This window comes from Sciurus vulgaris, assembly GCF_902686455.1.
Source record: "Sciurus vulgaris genome assembly, chromosome: 13".
Classification (NCBI taxonomy): Eukaryota; Metazoa; Chordata; class Mammalia; order Rodentia; family Sciuridae; genus Sciurus; species Sciurus vulgaris.
The window spans coordinates 75,041,335-75,061,518 of record NC_136474.1 but is presented as its reverse complement, the minus strand read 5'-3'; the positions used below and the strand labels follow the sequence as shown (position 1 = coordinate 75,061,518).

The window sequence follows — 20,184 nt, the reverse complement described above, 5'->3', positions numbered from 1 at the left end:
CATTAGGGCCTGTTTCATCCTTTTAACTTGTTCAACCATGTTCAGTCTTACCTCATGACCAAATCACTCTTCCTAATATTTATCACTCCCCTCAACAATTCTATTCAACCTTGGCCCTTCTAATCGTAGCTGTGACTTTCACATTCTGTTATAAAGAAAATCAAGGTCATGAGGCATGATGAGATTTCACGACCTCTGCTCCACTGCCAGCACACAGAACCTCACATACCTATATTTATCTTCTACCTCTACACTTGCCCCTGTGCCTTCTTCCTTTCATGGGACCTTGCTGTAGGTGCTCTAGCAATTATCCTATCTCCTGGGCTCTTTCCTCACAACTATAAACATGTTCAACTTCTCGCAATCCAGAACTTAAACCAAAGTGCCATTTTATTATGGTTCAATATCTTTCTTCCCCCTTACTTGGACTTCGTGGCAGAGGAGTTTACATATTCCCCCCTCCCATTCATTCTTCAGTCTGCTCCAGTTTTCCTTTGGACCCATCACATCAAAGAAACAACTCTCACCAGTCACCAGTAATGTCCTATACTTAATAATACCAATAGATACAGTCAGCTCTGTATTCAGACTGTGTCCTCTCCCCAGAATACCTTGTCCTTGTTTCTCAGTTTGACAGCTACCATCAACATACTACTTAAACTTCAAATCAAGCACCACTTTCTTCAAGTTGGGAGAGGTGCCCTCTTCATGCTTCCAGAATACACCCTGCATGCACCTTTTTCTCATTGTACTTGACACTGTAGAATAGAGTGAAGTGACTGTCATAGTATAACCATCTGTTGAGAAGTTCCTTGAAGGCAGGGCTATGTGTTACTGGGTTGGTCACTGCTGTGGTTCAAGAATGTCTCCCAAATTTCATGTCAGAAACTCAATCCCCAAAGTAATATGTTAATGGTATTTGGAGATGAGATCGAAGAAACTGGGTCATGGTGGCTATTAAGCTAGAACAACTCTATGAAGTAATCCGCAGGAACATTAAAGAAAAAGCCCATGACTTATTAGGCAAGTGACAGAGAAACACTGTACAATTTATTCTTCATAGACTAATGGGTCATTGAGGGAGTTATCAGGAGAGTGGGTGTTTCGCCATCTCGTCAGCCCCCTTCACTACATGATGCCCTGTGCAGCCTCCACACTGCAGAGTCCCCACTGGCAAGAAGGCCCTTGCCAGATGCAGTCCCTCATCCTTGGACTTAGCCTCCAGAACTACCACCCACTTTATATCCCCAGAAGTGGTTAGTAGAGTATCACACCAAGTACGTGAAGATCTAAATTTGTTAAGCAAAACAGGTGTGAAGTAGATGGTATCTCTTGCTTCTAAAGTTGTATTCACACATGAAATGCACTGATCTTCAGCATAAAAACTGATTCTGTCAAGTTTTACAATAGTGAACATGCCTAAAGTACTCACTGAAGGAAACAATCATAAAAGTAATATTTAACAAATAAAACCACAAACTTCACCATGAAACTGTATATTTCTCATTCCATAACAATCATAATACTCCCAATTTCTCTAATCATACTATCAATAAAAACTAAATATCTAATCGATTCTTACTTTTCCAAAGGGCTATTCATTTTTTTCAAGTTTTTATGGAATCGTAAGGCTTGAATATCTTGTGTCTCTATTTTAGGAGGTAAAAGTCCTTGAAGACCAAGCATTTGTCGTTCCTGTAATGTAAATGCCATTCCCTAAAGATAAGAAATAAAAGGATTAAAATTTACTTACTGAGGGTAGCAATGGCATCATCCTTTAAATACAAACTTTAAAAATCAACAAAATATATTTGCCCAGACTTTCAAAATTTTGTAAGATTGACAACATCCCGTATTGGTAAGGATGTAGGAGGAGTTACTCCCACAGACTTCCACTGGGAATGTCAACTCGTTTAGGCTTTCAGAATGCAATTTTAAAGTACTAAAAAAATGCTTTTCTTTGGTGGTATGGGAATGGAACCCAAGGCCTTAGCCACACTAAGCAAGAGCTCTGCCACTGAGCTCCATTCCTGACCCTTTTTATTTTCTGACAGGATCTCACTCAGTCGTCCAGGCTGGCCTTATACTCGAGTCTTAAAATTTTTTAATGCTCATATTCTTCATTCAAGCAATATAACTTCCAAATAGTCATCCCAGAGAAATATTCAGACACGAAGTAGAGAGGTAAGTACAAAGAGGTTAGCTATAACACTTAACAAATCTTAAATTTGTTTTTCAGTTGTGGGTGTATCAAAATAATAATCAGCAAAAATACTAGAGTATAGACTTCTGAGAATTCTTTTCTTCCATAAAAGCAACGAGACTAACTGCTATGTATAATCATAAAATTCTAATTAAAAAAATAGAATTCAAGTCAGCATATTGTAGCAATACATGAGTACCCATATTTATAGCTGCACAATTCACAATAGCCAAATCATGGAACCAGACTAGATGTCCATCAATGGATGAATGGCTAAGAAAATGTGGTATATGACATTTTATTTAGCCATAAAGAAGAATGAAAGAAAATGGATGGAACCTGAGAACATTATGTTAGCAAGTAAGCCAAACTCAGAAAGATAAGGGTCATATATTTTCTCCCATATGTGGAAGTTAGCTAGGAAAAAGGACAATAAAAACGGGGAAGAAGGGGTATCAAGAAAATCAAATGAAGATCAGTAGAGAGAGGAAAGGGACCAGGGGAGGGAGGAAATACTGGGGAATGATTCTGACTACATTAAATTATTACATCCTGTGCATGTACAAATGGGTAACAATGAATCTCACCATTATGCATAATTATAATGTGATAATAAAAAAAAAGAAAAAAAAAAAAAAAAAAAAAAAAAGGCAACAAGAACACTGACCAAATGATCAGAATCAACTTTTCAGGATTCTGGAAATTAATCAAAAACTTGCAACTGGTGTTGGGGTTGTAGCTTAGTGTTAGAAGTGCTTGCCTAGTGTGTGTGAGGCCCTGGGTTCAATCCTCAGCACCACATGAAAATAAATAAATAAAATAAAGGTATGTGTCTATCTACTACTAAAAAGGTTTGAATTAAAAAAAAAAAAGATTTGCAACTATCAGGAAGTACTAATTAAAGAAAAAACATGGATTGCAGTAAGCAGCAAGCTTACTAGTCCTATTCTCATCTCCCCTCTCTAACTACAGTGGCCTTGAAAACCAAAAGCTAGAATCACTGTGCAACCTAGCAGCCAGGAAGCTACTAGAGGGGGAAGAAGGGGCTGGAGATTGTTCTTGAGCCCTAATCCCAGGAAAAAGTCATTATAAGACCTATTCAGTGGTTCTCTCAAGAACCCACCTGCAAGGCTGTCGTTATTTCACCTGTCTCAGAGCTCACCCAGTACTAACAGCCATCCCTCCAGAAGTTTGTTGAAAGCACTCAGAGGTAATTATTTATCTGGGAAACTGCCTGAAACATTGGGTAACCACTGACGTAAACAGACTAACCAAAAGGCTGAAAAAGAAAAGATAAAGAGCTGGGTGTGGTGGCACATGCCTATAACCTCAGCTACTTGGGAGGATCATCAAGTTTGAGGCCAGTCTTCGCAGTTTAGTGAGACCCTCTCTCAAAAAATAAAAAGGAGGTTGGGGATATAGCTCAGTTGGTAGAGTGCTTGCCTTGCAAGCACTAAGGCCCTGGGTTCAATCCCTAGCACCGCAAAAAAAAAAAAATCTATCTATCTATCTATCTATCTATCTATCCAACTAATAAATAAATAAAAAAGGCTGAGGATGTGTCTCAGTGATAGAGCACTCCTAGGTCCAATCCCTAGTACTAGGGGAGGAGGGGTATTAGGGTGGGAGAAAAAAAGGAACGAGATGGCCATGTACTCTGGGGGAATCTAGAAGGTATGAGCTGTGGATATGTCCAGGAAAGACCTGAGATGGCCCTAAGCTCTCACCTGTGAGTAACCTTCAGGCTCTGTGCAAGCAGGAAGTGAATGAAGGTAGGCAGATGTTTAGTTGTCAGCTGCCTGCCTGAGTGTTAGAGGTGTGCCCCAACATGCACACAGACCCCATGGCAAAGAGTGGAAGACTTACTGGTTCTGGCTCCAGATATTTAAGTCTCCGCTAATCATTAGCTGACCACCAAACTAACCAAAAAGAGAATTTGGTAGGCATACACAACAAGAACACAAAATAATTAGTTCAGAAATGCCACCATGGTGCCTGGGAATGTAGCTCAGTGGTGGAACAGGTACTTAGCATATCCAAAACCTTGATGCTGGTTTTGCAGGCATTAAAAATGCAGAAGTTATAAGATCATGGAGACTTCTACTGAGATTTCAGAGGAAAGGTTGGGAGGCCAGGCATCATGTGGCAGATTCCAAGTCCCCAGAAGCAGGACCTAACAGGACTATGCATGGAGCAGGGAGAGTGAAACTACAGTGGAGAACCAAGGAAAACAGACGTCAGGAGCGAAAAATGTCTGCTCAGGGGTGCAGCAGACAGCAATGCAAAGCCAGCCCATGAGTGGCCATGTGGGCTGCAACCATGAAAGCCATAGGGGTGAAGCTGCTCAAGCACTGGTACATGGTAGCCCATATGATGCCACAGTGTGCACTGGGTGCCAGACAAGCAGATGTAGGATTTAAGGTTTACTTTCCTAAGTTTTGGTCTTGCTTTGGTCCAATTCCTCCCTTCTGAAATAGGAATATTTAACCTTTGCCATTTTATCTTAAAGCATGTGAATTTCTACTTTATTTTTATAGGGGCTCACAGCTGTGTTTGCTTGGAAACTTAGAGGAGACTTTGGACTTGGATTTCTGAGTAATACTAAAATAATTAAGAATTTAGGAACTCTTGGAGATGAACTGAATGCATCCTGCACTGTGAGATGAACAGGAGTCTTTTGGAGTCAGAGTAGAATACAGTTTGGATCTTAAATGTTCTCCAAAGGTCCGCATGTTAAAGGCTTGTTCCCCAGAGTGGCACTATGGAAGTGGTAGTACAGTTAAAAGGTGGAGCTCAGAGGGAGGTCTCCAGGTCACTGGGAACATGCCCTCAAAATAGTTTGTGGGGCTGGGTGTGGCAGTGCATGTCTATTATTTCAACAACTTGGGGGACTGAGGCAGGAGGATTACAAATTGGAGGCCAGTATCATCAACTTATCAAGACTATCTCAAAATTAAACAAATTAAAAGGGCTGGGGATGTGACTCAGTGGAAAAGCACCCCTGGATTCAAATCCCAATTAAAAAAAAAAAAAAAAAAAAAAAAGATCACGGGACAACTGGTCTCTTCCTTTCCCATAATGGATCTGCTCTACTCTGTGTGATTAGATCACTTGAGGCACTAGTTATGCTAATGGAAAGCTAACATATCCACGTACATCAATATTGATTAAAAAATTCCTTAACCAGATTCTTAAACACACTGGTAAACATGCTAGGAGCAAAGAAGGAACTTCTCCTAAGTTTCCTGTAAGAAATTCTTTCCAGAATTATATTTACTTACTATTTAAGACATGTATTTGTAACTAGTTTTATTTTATTTATTTTTGCTGCTGGGTATTGAACCAAAGGCCTTGAGTGTGCTACTGCTGAACTCCACAGCCATCCATTATTTATGCATTGTTTTGTGTTGGGGGCGGGTACAACAGATTGAACCCAGGGATGCTTTATCACTGAGCTACACCCCCAACCCTTTTTATTTTTTTGAGATGGGGGTCTTACCAAGTTATTTAGGGCCTCACTGAAGCCTCGAAAACTGTGAACCAAAGAACCTTTTTTCTTTACACATTGATTATCTCAGGGCCTCACGTAGCTGCTGAGGCTGACCTTAAACTCACAAACCTCCTGCCCCAGTCTCCCCAGTTGCTGGGATTACAGGCGGGTGCCAGCATACCCCGCTTATTTATGTATTTCTTAATCACATACCAAACACTGTGCTAAGTAGATCAAAAGTTTTATTTCATTCAATATGCAAAAGTATCATGAAGTAGAAAAATAAATGAAGTGTCATTATTTTTGACATTTTTCAGATGACTTCAGATGAGTTGCTTAGAGCTTTGTCAGATGCTCAGAGTGACCCAGTAAGGAGCAGAGCTGGAATTGAAATCCAGACTGTAAAAATGCATTCAGGTCCTCTAAACTATTATGTTTACTATTTAATATTGCCACTCAAAAATAAAGGACTTTGCCTACAAAATCCAGTTTAGCTAAAGAAGAAAGTCATGACCAGATCTCAATACTGCCCATCACTTCTGTTCTAATAATGATAATATAAAAATCAGGGGTCTCTTTCCTTTGAAGCATTACCCTAACTAATGGGAAAAATTCTTAGAATGCAATGATTTGTGTCCAAAAAGCCTTATGGACGTGGGGTGGGTTGGATTTTAAATGAAGGTTTGTTTCCAAGTTTTGACCTCACTCTCCAAAGGCCTAAGTGATTGGTCTATCTCTGAGCTGGGTCAATCTATCCCACATCTGGCCCAAAAGTCCTTTTTAGAGAGTTATTCAGAGATTATTTCTTTTTTTCCCTTTTTCTTTTTAGCTAGAAAGTAAGAATCAAGTCTTTTCAGGTGGTAAAAGTTGTGAATAGTGAAACTCTAAAAGTAAAGCAGTTATGATTTTTTGCCATATGAAGAATGAAAAGTTCATGTAGAGAAAGCAAATGTGTCTGAGAAGTCTTAGTATAAAGTTATTGAATATAAAATTTTCTTAACAGTCTAAAATATCAAATCTTTATCAGGAAGAGAGAAAACTGACATTGCCATGCACATTACTAACCTTGTTTGTTCTTGGATTCAACATGAGTGGCTTGCCTTTCTCTTTCCTGTGCAAATGACGACATGCCACCGAACAAGGAGTGGCAACTGCTCTTAACCGGGAAAACATCTTTTCTTTCACCTGTGAAAAAAGAAGCAAATAAACTACTGATGAAAAAAATATTGTAGAGGGCCGGGGAGATAGCTCAGCTGGTAGAGTGCTTGCCTCGCAAGCACAAGGCTCTGAGTTTGATCCCTGGTACCGCAAAAAAAAAAAAAAAAAAAAAAAAAAAAAAAAAAAAAAAAAAAAAAAAAAATTGTAGAACTGCTCGTACATAACATTATCAGCTTTCAAAAGCAGATTTAGAATCTTTCCACATGTGAAAATACTCTTCAAAATGCGTTTACTTTTCCTCAAGTTCTAACAGTTGAAAAAGGGCAGTCATATTCTGTAGGTGAAGACTTAACTTTCCTGATAGCACTCTTAATTTCTTAATTTTCTTAATTCTTAATATCAATGCTACCATATGCCAGACCCCATACTGAACACTTAACCTCCTTCTAATCCACACAAATGTGACAAGGTACGTGTCTCCTATTCTGAGAGAAACAAATTGAGAGGTTAATAAATAAGGGAACACCTAGTACACAGCAAAGTGAGTTCCAGTTAGAGCCTGGGAGTCAACTGAAGGTGGAAAGGTAAGTACAGGGAAGCTGGAGTATTCACATTGATCAGATGAGAAACTACACAAATTCTTAACCTAGAGCTAAAATTCTAATGTACTATATACAGTGTTTAAATTTAATGTACTAGTTTGCCTTAAGAAACCTGTTATTTAATATAAAAATCATGTAAATTGGCTAAAAAACATATGAAGCAAATGTCCTTTCAGACCTGTCATAAACATATGGAAACTACACATTAAACCTTAAATATTTAGTGGAGATAAAAATAATAGATTCTTCTGCTTATAAATTCTCCTACTAAGAACTAGAATTTGCAATATCCATTTAGTTCTTTAAACTTTACAATCATGGCAATTATCACACAGCAAGTTTTTAAATTTTTGGAAGCAAATTTTTTAATGGAATTTCTAGTTGATGAGAAATCCATACGGTGGGCAGTAAAATCATTTACATAAGGATGTTTAAAAAATTAATTTCTGAGATGAAACTCCCATAAAAGTATCAAATTCATTTTATCTATCTATCTATCTATCTATCTATCTATCTATCTATCTATCTATCTATCTATCTACTTATTTATTTTTTATTTGCCTTTTTGGTACCAGAGACTGAACTCAGAGGCACTAACCATTGAGCCACATCCTCAGTCCTTTTTATTTTTTATTTTGAGACAGGGTTTCCATAAGTTGGTCAGAGTCTCACTAAATTGCTCAGGCTGGTCTCAAACTTGCAATCCTTCTATTTCAGCCTCTCAAGTTGCTGGAACAACAGATGTGTGTGACAGTAACTATCTTAAGTGAACAATTTCAGAGGTCTTTAGAAATTCAACATTTCACCACCTTCATCTAGTTCCAAAATATTCATCCCCCATAAGGAAACCCATACCCATTAAGCAGTTATTCCCTCTGCCCTCCCTCTCACCACTAATCTTCTTTCTGTCTTTATGGATTTACCTCTTCTGGATACTTCATATAAATATTGTGTCTAAATACGACCACAAAGTGAAGAAATCTACATGCTTATTTGCCCTATCAAGAATCAAGAGAAGAATACTACAAAATAACTGATCTGTTTTCTTCAAAAACGTTAATGTCATGAAAGCAAAAACCAAGAACTATTGGAACCTAAACAAAACTAAACTGATAATAACTAAATGTAAAACGTGATTATGGACTGGGTACATACTGGAAAAAAATGCTTCATATAAAGGACATTATTGAGATAACTGACAAAACTAAAGATACACTGTAGATGACAAAATATTATATATCTTTACATTTTCTGAATTTGATTACCATATATAAGATATTCTGACTGAATATACACTGCAGTATAAAGGGGCAAAGGGATGTGATCTTTGCAACCTATTTTCTGGAATTTCTTAAAGCAATTTACACAGATTTATACAGTAGCTTCAAGTGTACTAACAAATGGTAGAGTAGTGATCAAAATGCATGATAAAACTTCAATGAAGACTGAAATAGCATTAAATTTTAGATGTAAATTTTAGCAATGTAACTATCACTGTTAGAAAAGGCTTTTGGCTTTATTTTTCATTTCAAACTTCCTAGCAAAGAGGAACAGCCTCTGATAAGCAGAAATTCAAAGCCACAAAAGGATTGCTAAAAAGTTCTCATTAAAGGCAAAATGAGTATACTGTTAGGCTGTATTTGTTAATAAAAACAACAAAAACAAAAACAAAAACAAAAAAATAGCTTGCCTAAAAGAAATTCCAGAAGAGCTATCTTCTAAAACAAGATTTTTTAAAATGCTTTTATTTTCCAGTAATTTTAGATTTTAAGAAGCTGTAGACAGTACAAGAGCTCCCATATATACTCAGTTTTCTCCTGATGCTTCAAACAGATGTTGAAGCAATGAGATTTTTCTAGGGAAGAAAAATGCCCCACCACAGTTTAAATCTCATCATCAGAAAGCCCATGGCCTTAAAGAGTCTCAAGACTGAATGGTTTTAAGGGCAAAACAAGATTGTGTTATAATAGCACAGTTTGGCACTCAAAGACAGGCATGCTTTTGTAAAAAGCGACAAGCTGTGACCTGTTTTGGTTTGGTCCTTGACCTAACGATGGTTTTTACATTTTCATAAGGTTGCAAAAGAAAAAATGTACATGACAGAGATGCATACAGTTCATAAAGCCTAAATATTTACTCATGGTTCTTTATAAAAAACTTTGCTCCCCTATTATAAAAGCTACAAATCCCTGTGATCTCAAAGGCAAGAATGTAAAATCTCCTGTGTTTTACAGACACACGCACGAAGTTTTCAGTGGTGGCAGCATTTTTTCTTCTTCATTCATGTTTTTTTTTTTTTTTTTTTTAATTGACAGCATTATTTGTGGATTGGTTCTATAGATATTTCAATCCAGAGGTCAGCATGGACTTCAAATAGGGGTTGTTTTAAAAGTGTTACTGATCATTTATTCCAGGATACCTGAAAACTCCAGTATGCAATAACTATGTTGATTGAAGTTGTTTTCTGCCATCCACCAACCTCAGAAGCAAGGTGTGATGTACTTGATGTTCCAAAAGCACTGCATAAGATTTAGTGTGTCACCAACACATGCAGCTGTGGATGATGATCTTGATATTAAGATATCAAGCTGTGTTGGAAATCCCTTAACATTGTCAAGAATTTTTCACTCATTTTAAAAAGTCATGGATACAATTAAGCGTCAAATAGTCAAAGCATGTAGGGAATACAATGAAAAGAATGCATAAATGATTTGAAAGATTTCCTGCTTTTTGAAAAAAGTGGACCTGGAAGGCTAAGGCAGGAGATCACATTTAAGGACAGCCTTAGCAACTTACCTAGATCCTACGCAGCTGAGTGAGACCCTGTCTCTCAACTGAAGGGGAAAAAAAAAAAAAAAAAAAAAGGATGAAAGAAAGAAAGAAAGAAGGAAAAATTGGAAAGCACTGTAAGGTAGCCAGGTCAAAACAGGAAAGATGGTCTCATTCATAACTTCAAGGAAAAAATTTAAGAATTGTGGGCCTTAAAGAAAATCGGACACAGAATATGAAATATGGGAAGAGCAAAAGGATAGTGACTAAAAGGAAAAGCTGGCAGTAAGAAATCTTCATAATATACTGCTAAAAAATAATTCAAGAGCTGGGCATGGTGGCTCATACCTGTAGTTCCAGCTACTTCAGGGGCTGAGGCAGGAGAAACCCTTGAGCCAGCCTGGGCAACAGAGTGAGACCCACAACCTTTAAGACAAACAAACAAAAACAAAAGAAAACGTACAAAAAGTGGGGGGGCTAGGGGCCTACATCTCAGTGGCAGATTGTGTTTTTTTGTGTTCAATCTCCGCCACCCAAAGTAGAGAAGCTAAAACATCTGTACAATGAAAGATACCATAAACAAAATCAAATAAATGACAGAACAAGAGAAAGTATCTGCTTCATAGCTAAAGGATTTTATGTAGAATAAATGAAGAGTCCCTACAAATTTAAAAGACAAACCCAATAGAAAAACCAGCAAAGAAACAAGAATAAATAACACAGACAATAAACAATTTAGAATGATTAACCTCAGTAGTAGCTATGGAAATGTAAATCTTCAACAAAATTTTAGTTTTCACCCAAATGGCCAAAAAAATTTCAAAGTTAATATGAGGTACTGGTGAAAGTACAAAAAACAAGAATATAAGAATAAGCTGGATGCAGTGGTACACACTATTATCCCAGCTACTCAGGAGGCTGAGGCAGAAGGATCAAGTTTGAGGCCAGCCTCAGGTATTAACAAGGTCCTGTCTCAAAAAATAAAAAGGGCTTGGGATGTAGCTCATTGGTAGAGAATCTTTTGGTTCAATCCCCAGAATACTGTGAAAGAAAAAAAAATTCATAGTCTTCTGGATGGAAATTTGGCCATGTCTATAAATTTTGATAATAAATCCTTCATTCTAATAATTCCAATTATAGAGTATGCTAGAAAAATGCTCACAGAAGTACATAAAAAAACTAGATGAAGATGTTCAAACTAGCATTAACAAAAAAAAACTGGCATCAATAGTACTCACAAATAAGAAAGGTTAAATAAAGTATAATATTCATATTATAGAATACCATGTAACAAGTTAAAGAGGGTAAGAACTGCACAGGCTTTCATAAATACTATTTTAAATTAATTTACTTCTTATGCCCTCATAGAACCATTTATGAGTCAATTCTAATCAGAGATTAAAACATTAGATGCAACTCTAACTTCTTTTGAGAAAGAAAAAATGAGAACGGTCTCTAGATATCGACACTATAAGTGTTCACTGTTTAGTGAAAGGAGCAAAATCCATATGGCATGAAAAACTTATGCTTAAAAAAATTATGTTTTGAAAATTAAATACATTTACAACTTTATACATAAATGAATAAAGATCTGGAAAGACAGAGAAGGATAAAGAGAAAGGACATTATATGAAATGTGATTTTAAACTTTGACTTAATTTATATTACTTCCTTCCCCCAGCTACCCACTCCCTTTCTCTGAAAGCAAGTATTATAACCAATTTCTTGCCCTAGACTTATTTTAAATGTTTATGGAAACATGAAATTTAGGGGGGGGGGGAGTGTGGTAAATGGATCTACTGCCTATAGATAAAATAAATGAATAAAATCTTCTATTCATAGGAAACATTGTTCTTCACTCTACCCACACGACATTTCAGACACTGATTCCGTGAAGATGCACTGCTTCTCTTCCTATACTCTCCACACTGCTTACTTCTGTGACCAGGTGTATATGGGGCTTTCTCTACACATTAAATAGCAGATACCAACTGGATGTCCTATAATTCAACTCAATTCTGATACCACTTGAAGATAGTGTCAGATGTCACAGATTAAGCATTCGGTCCCACAAGACTGCCCTCACTTCAGATGCCAATTCTAAGTAGTAAGTTGTCAACTGTACTTCTAACTAACCAGCGTACACAATGGGGTTCCCACTACATCCTCCTTACGGGTTTGATAATTTAACTAGAATGATTCACAGATCTCAGGGAAAAACTTTACTTATATTTATATATATATATTTATATTTATATATTTACTATAAAGGATATACAAAAGATACAGATAAAGAGCCAGATAAAGAGGCTTATAGGGTAAGGAACCAGCGTGAGGAGAGCTCCCAACACCTTAGGTATTGGGCAACCTAAGAACCTCATAAAATCTTGTTCAAGAGCTTACTGTCCAGCACTGCCCTTGCTAGAGGTCATGGGTAGGGCTGAAAGTTACAATTCTCCACTCACTAGGTCTTTCTAGTGACCAGCCTCATCCTGGAGCTCCCTAAGGGCCCCACTCTAAGTCACCTCAGAAACATTTAGAGGTAATCAAAAGGGCTCATCATAAATAACAAAACACACTCCTATCAGGAAATTTCAAGAGTTTCAGCAGCTTTGTGTCAGGAACAGCGACAAAAACCAAATACATCTTGTATAACACTATGCTATTTTAATACGTAATTATGACTCTGATATCTACAGTTTGCTTCCTAAAGTAGAAGAGTACGATATATCAATTTATCTATAACGTATGTGCATGCATGTGTGTGTGTGTGTGCACATATTTACTGGACGATAAACTCTATAAAAACTCTTAAACAAGATTTCATGAGATTCTTGGGTTCCCAATATCTTAGGGTGCTGGGAGCTCTTCCCTCTCATGTATCTTGCCCTATATGTCTTTTCATTGGTATCTTTTGTATATCTCTTACATAAATGAGTAAATGCAGGTAAGATTTTTTCCTGTTTAATTTAAGTATATAAACCTAAGCTAAACTGCTTTATTCTAATTAGTGGATTTACATACTTAAAACAGTTTTTCTGTGAATAACAATATTATTATTATTATAAGTATTCTATATCAGCTCACTTAAACCTCTTATTTTAAATGAATAAAAAAAAACCCTAAAGCTCAAAGATACAATTTCTCCACCTCATATCTCTTTAGTTATCAATTTCAGATATGCCATTTTTTCACTTAATTATTTTATGTATACATTTCAGTTTGGACCTTTTATTATATTCATCTCTTCATGTTTCAAACTTAAAAAATCTTGGTTTCATTAAATGCTTGTTCTAAAGACCTTTTTAAGACCCTTCCAAGATTATGCTAACGTTTTTAATGCTTAGATAAAAATTTTTAGTCTTCTTCATAATTTTATCTATAAGTTCATTATTTTGAAAATATCCACCTTTGACTGCAGTCCTCTACATGTTGTGTGCTGTAGAAAGCAACATTTGGAGGCAGTTTAAAGTTTGCTTTATAAAACCCAGAGGGTTTATAGGCTCAACCTAGTTCTTCAGTTAGTTTCTGTACTAAATTGTAACACACCTCAAGGGAAGAATTCCAAACCCAAATCAAGAGTAAAAGGTCAGGACTCTGCTTTGGTATGGAGTGAGTGGCATGACTCTCACCTCCATGCCAGGGAAGACACAGATTTCCCAGTCCTCCCTGAGGGAGAGGGCAGTGCTTTCTCATAAAGTGCAACTAATGTGGGGTCCTAAATGTCATACAGACTTGGGAAATCAGTTTCCCTCTTCTGGTGAGCATACTACTACTTCAGACCCTTTGTAGTATTTATTGCCCCTGTCTACCCATGGGACATTTCTCCACAACTCCAGCTCACTGCTGGAGGTTGTCCTTCATTTCTGCATGTGGAGATTTCGCTTTCCTGCTTTCAATCCTGGCTGTTTCTATTCCAGTTACCATTACTGTGTTTTTAGAGCAAGAAAGGGAGATTCCAAAATGTGACTAATTGACCACCTTAAAGTGGAAGTTGATACAGTTATCATTTTGAACCTATGTTATAATTACTAAGTCATCTATTGTGTCCCTACCTCAAAACAGGGCCAGAATGAGACCAAAAATTAGTGCTGCTCCCATATTCCTACTTAAATCTACAGCAATCCATGTCTTTTTACCTCTTATGAAACTTAAATTCAATAGAAATTTATTTAATCACCACCATGTACTACTCTCTTAATGTTCTATCAGTATCTATAGCTCTCCTTTGTAAAAAAAAAAAAAAAAAAAAAAAAGCCAGGAGCAGAGGCACATGCCTATAATCCTAGGGATTCAGGAGGCTGAGGTAGGAGGACAGCAAGCTCAAAGCCAGCCTCAGCAACTAAGCGAGGCATTAAGCAATTTAGCAAAACCCTGTCTCAAAATAAAAAATAAAAAGGGCTGGGGATGTGGCTCGGTGGTTGAGTGCCGCTGAGTTCAATTCCCAGTACCAAAAAACAAAAACAGAATTATGAACAGTGGCAAAAAACAAGAAAAATACCTCATTTTATCCTTTTCTTGCTGGTTTTTAAATTCAAAACTATAGGCTTTCCCCAATAATTAGGTATCTATTGAAAATGTACATTGCAGAAGAGTAAACAGGAGCCAGATGTGGTGGCATACACCTGTAATCCCGGTGGCTTGGGAGCCTGAGGCAGGAGGATCAAGTTTAAAGTTCAAAGCCAGCCTCAGCAAAAGCGAGGTGCTAAGCAACTCAGTGAGACCCTGTCTCTAAATAAAATGCAACATAGGGCTAAGGATGTGGCTCAGTGATTAAGTACCCCTGGAGTTCAATCCCTGGTACAAAAAAAAAAAAAAAAAAAACCCTAGTTTGAGAAAACTTCATTGATTTTATATTTAAGAAAAATAATCTGCTTTATAAAAGATTCTTTACTCAATTTTTTAAATTAGCAAGATCTTAAAGTCTACTTTTAAATATCAAATGATTCAAATCTGACTTCAAGTCGTTCAGGGTTATGTTGCATATAAGGTCCATGCCACTTTACATCCATTAATATACTGTAGAAAGCACTAGCAGCTGACTCTAAAGCAGGGATTCTGTACACACCAAGTTTCTATGATCCTTTACATAATCAGCCAAACAATATCATATTGTTAGTAATATTAAATATAGAAACAGTGGCAGGCAAACACATACCCAGTAGTTTCCCTCCACCACATTAGTATTAACAAAAGAGGACACCCATGCAAGAGGGGGAGAAAACCTAAATTTTGGCTCTGTTATTTAAAAAAAAAAAAAAAAGTCTTGAAAGAAGAACATGAAGAACATGATCACATGTTCATGTGATTCTTTCAGGGGAAACATCATTATTTACCATAATGAAAACTTTGGTACCAAAAGACTACAATATACTGGGGCAAGGTAAGCAAATTTAAAAGTAGCATGGAATATTTTATTTTAAATTAAAGGCAATCTCAAAAAAATACATTTTGCAATCAGAAGTTAAGACCAGCATTCTGATATATGAAATCTATTTTCAGCTCTAATTTTGTTCCTATCAAATACTGAATTTAGCCTGTATAATAAAGGTAACACCACCTGTCAAATCCATCTTATAGATAATTATAATAGAATATATGTAAGAGTATTATAATTTGTTAGTGTTATGTCATTATTCAAATTATTAAAAAACTTAATTTTACTAAGTGACAGTAAAATAAACTATAAAAGTAATTTTAAAAGTGTTTTTAAAACAAGTAAGTAAAAGTAAAAAATAGATAAACAAGGAAAAAACCCAATCTTTACCAAAATTAGTTACAAAGAGAAACTGAAAGGCGATTATTACCAGCTGGAAACACAATAAAGTGAAGAAAACCACACCTAACTCCTTATGTTTTATAGATAGCACAGAAGAATAAAAGAAGTAAAAACAGGAAACAAGCTTGGGTGTGGTAGCACACACTAGTAATCCCTGTAATCCCAGTGAGAGGCTGAGGCAGGAGGATCCAAACTGAAGGCTACCCAGCAATTTAGCAAAAATCTGTCTCAAAATAAAGATGAGGGTAGGCAGAGGGTTGAGTATGTAGCTTAGTGGTAAAGTGCCCTGGTTTCAATCTCCAGTGCGGGGTGGGGGAAAGGAAAGAAAGAAAAGAAAAGAAATCCAGGAAAATAAAAGAAGGCAGAGATTCCAATTTTAAATAAATACATTAAATCAAGCTGCTTACTCCAGTTTCTTGGATACTACTAAGACATGCCTCATTTTTACCCTGGTGTGTCCCTGTCATTCAACCCTGCCTGGTCCTTTCCAGGAGTAAGTTTGTTAAAGGAGGGGTTCTTGAACTGGCAGGCCGTGGAACTCCCTCTCCACAGTGTTTATAAACTGGCCTGGGACTGAAACTATTAGGCCATTGGCTGCTGGAGGCCACCCTCCCTGAGCCTTCTCCCTGGAGACAGAGAAGAGATGGTTAACACTTGGGAAGACTGTTCATGAGAGACACTAGACACTGTTCACCAGAGAGAAGCCATGACTTGATGTAAGGAGCACAAGCTTTGTAGACACACTTGAATTTGGACTTGGATAATTACCAATTTAAAATCTGCTGTCACCCATTGTTCCCAAATGATCTCCAAATTGGTCTGTGACCAAATAAGAATTTAAGACAATGTAATATATTCATATTACTAAACATATTTTTTGTTTTTATGTTATAATTAAGAGCTTTCTACCTTTTGGGTGGTAAAAATATTCTTTCTTTTAGGAAAGGACAGGTATAGTAGATTGTAGTTTTTAAGAAGTTCCTTAATCCTGACCGAATTAAAAGTTGGCAGTTTTACCTCTGGTCAGAAATGCTCCACCCTTAAAAATATACTTTTAAAAAACTTGTCCATAAAGTCCAATTTGGGAACCACTCAATCAGAAGTATCATTTTTTTTCATCAATAAGATGGGAAAAGGGAAATTTCTTCTGCAGAACTGTGTATAGCAATGATGATATATGTAAAGTACTAAAACCTCAAAGTTTTATAATCATAATTGTCATAATCTTGAGTTTGACTGACTTGAAGGTTTATCCAGTAACACCTATACCTAGGCAGTCTGGCCAAGAGGTCAAAGAGCAATCTCCAGAGTCAAACTGCCTGCATTTTAAATCCTGGCTTTGCCATTTGCTACTCCCTGAATTGCAATTCTTTCATCACTCAAATGGGGATAAGCAAGAAGAGCTATTAAATAAGGCTGTTTTAAGATTTCAATTAGATAATCCATTTAAGATGCTTATCACAGTGCTCTGAGTGCTTTGATTATCTAAGTGCATTGATTATCAAAGTCATTCTTGCTATAGACCAAGGTGGTCAGAAGTTGCCTGCTAATGTCACCATCAATATATTCTAAAGATGAAATCCACATTAAGAGGCTATGAAGAGAATCATGATTAACATTCATTTAAAACATTTCAATTTAAAACTCTCAATCAAGAATGAGAATTTGGCACAGATCCAGAAAACATCAAACATCCCTAGGGAGTTGCTTCATTACTTTTGAAATCTGTGTACGTTCATCAAAATAAGTGTAACATGCAGCCATATAAGCAAAATGACTTTCAAATAAACTAGCTAATCTTTAATAAAATAGTTCAATTTTTATAAAATCAAATGTAATTTTTATTTAGTGTGAATTTTACCCTCTAAGATCAATACTTAGTAAACAAATATAGATTTCAGCATTGTGTCTTAAAATATGGCTAGTTTGTCTGAAATTCACCAACATACATTAAAAATTTAGTTTAATTATGTAAAATTTAATATGAATTACAATAGCTATTTATGTAAAATTAAGTGCAAATTAGACATGAAAAACATTATGAGTTTTACTAAAAAAAAAAAAAAAAAGAAAAAAGAAAAAAAAAAACCCAAACCCTAAAAATGGTAAATGAGCTTTTCCTTTATAATTCTTAAATGTGCTTTCATAGGCACATTAAAAAACAAAAACATGGGCTGAGTGCTTGTCTAGCACGTGTGAGGCACTGGGTTCCATCCTTAGCAACACATAAACAAAATAAAGGCATGCTGTTCATCTACAACTTAAAAACAAATTAAAAAACAAAAACAAAAACATATACATACACATACACAAACACCTTAGAAGGGTGAAACACATAAGTAGCTCTTTTTCAGTAACAACTATTAAGCATGAGTCTGTTATTCTCAGGAGAATGAAGAACTTCAACAAAAGCATTACCCAATATTTTCTATTAATGCCAGATAAAGGTTATGTTTTATCGTATTACCTCTATGGCCTCTGTATCAAACTTTCAAGGCTTTCTAACTATCTTAAAAGAGTCAGGTACAAGTTACAAATCAGTGCCAAAAGTTGATTAAAAGCCCAATTTAATTAAACCTTTTTTCTGTATTTCTGCAAACTGCGTAACACAACAATATATAATCAACTAATTATAGTACTTACACAAAAGATACATTTATTTGTTTTGGGAAAACGACCTCTCTAACTTACAGAATATTTCGAAACTAAAGATGAACATTTATGATATTACTTTGCAATTAGTTTAACAACAGGAGCAATGCTTTAAGGAACACACACGTTAAGAGCGGGGAGTGGAGCTATGAAGTTAGACTGCTGGAGTTTGAATCCAGGTTCTCAAAAACTGTGGTCTTGGGCAAGTTCCTTAACATTCCTAAGCCTCAGCTTCTTCGCTTGTATACTGGGAGATAATAACAGTCTGAGATAATGCATTGAGAGAAGCGCCCAGACCATCACGATCAACAAAGCTTCTAGTGTTACCACAATTACAACACTAAAAAGAAACAATAATGCTATTAACTGCTTTGCTTAGAAGCGATTGTCACAAGCCTCAGGATGGCAAATCCACAGGTATGAGATGACACAACGTTTTGTAAAGAAGCACCTCTGCCGAGGTTATTTTTTTCTCGCTTCTCACAAGTAACATTGATTTTCTAGAATAATCTTCAGAACCAAAAAAAAGAAAGTCAAATCTAAGGTCACAACGCAACACCACAGGCGAGCGTCAAAGAAACACCTGCCAATCCTGGTGGACAGATGCTATTTCAAATGAATGGACTGAACCACTCCGATCTTGGAACTTTCTAGCCTGCAGCAACTCTTTTAAAACCAGGAACACAAACACTGCCACTTCCTCATCCCGGCAGAGAAAAAGATCCTGTCTAAAGGGTTTCCAGCCACAAAAATCAGTCTTCACCGGAGCGGGAGGAAGAAAAACAGAGATGCCGGGCCCCCGGCGGTGGGGTGGAAGCCCCGGCACCAGCGAGCGAGGAAAACGGGAAAACACGCCCCAAAAGCGTGCGCCGGAGGTCGCGCCGGACCCGACCGGCCCCACACCCTCAGCGCCGGCTGCGCGGGCTGCGCGGGCCGCTTCCCTTCATCCCGCCGCGCAGCCGCCGGGCGCGGGCCACACGCGTGGAGGCCGCGCTCCGCTTCCCGGGCCGGTCCCGAGAAGGCCGGCGGCCGCTCCCCGCCCAGCCCCGCGGCGCCAGGCCGTCCTCAACTGCGCGCCATGCCAAGTCTCACCACACGTTTCACCCGGCGACAGGTGGTGCTCCGGGCGGTGAGGCCGCGGCCCTGCAGCCCGCTCCGCGATGCTCAGTCCCGGCGCCGCCCGGCCCTCCTCCGCTCCGACTTTCCGAAGCCTGCACCACCTCTGGCTTGCACTGGCGTGGGCGGCCCCACACGTTCCGAGGTAGCCAGGAAAGCGGCGCCGGCCCATGGGCGGACGGGCGGGCGCGCGGACCAATGAGGGGCAAGGAGCCGGCCGCGGGGCGGGGCTCCGCCTGGGGCCTCGCCGCCCGGACGCCTGGGTTCCGCGCGCAGCACCTTCTTCAGCCTGAACCCACGAGGTTAACTGTTTTGAGGCCGCGCACGCTTGTGCGGTCGCGATCCCGAGGATGGGAGAAGGACCGCGCAGAGTAGGAGGAACTCGGAGGTGCGCCTCCGTGAAAGAGCCGAGGCA

General features: G+C 37.8%; 1 protein-coding gene across 7 annotated transcripts in view; it reads right to left on the bottom strand.

Moving 5' to 3' along the window:
- ME2 (malic enzyme 2) overlaps positions 1–20,184 on the bottom strand; it is a 64,972-nt gene that overhangs the window by 44,656 nt on the left and 132 nt on the right. The window contains exons 1-5 of one of the 7 annotated variants that reach the window (XM_079109013.1): positions 19,746–19,887; positions 16,409–16,627; positions 11,119–11,190; positions 6,759–6,880; positions 1,583–1,716 (exon numbers count right to left, since the gene is read on the bottom strand). In XM_079109013.1, coding sequence (XP_078965139.1) covers positions 1,583–1,716; positions 6,759–6,866 — 242 coding nt within the window. In that variant the 5' untranslated portion in view covers positions 6,867–6,880; positions 11,119–11,190; positions 16,409–16,627; positions 19,746–19,887. Of the gene's footprint in view, positions 1–1,582; positions 1,717–6,758; positions 6,881–10,570; positions 10,649–11,118; positions 11,191–16,408; positions 16,628–19,745; positions 19,895–20,184 lie in introns of those variants that run through there. The other 6 variants (XM_079109011.1, XM_079109010.1, XM_079109014.1 and 3 more) reach the window with 6 other exon arrangements.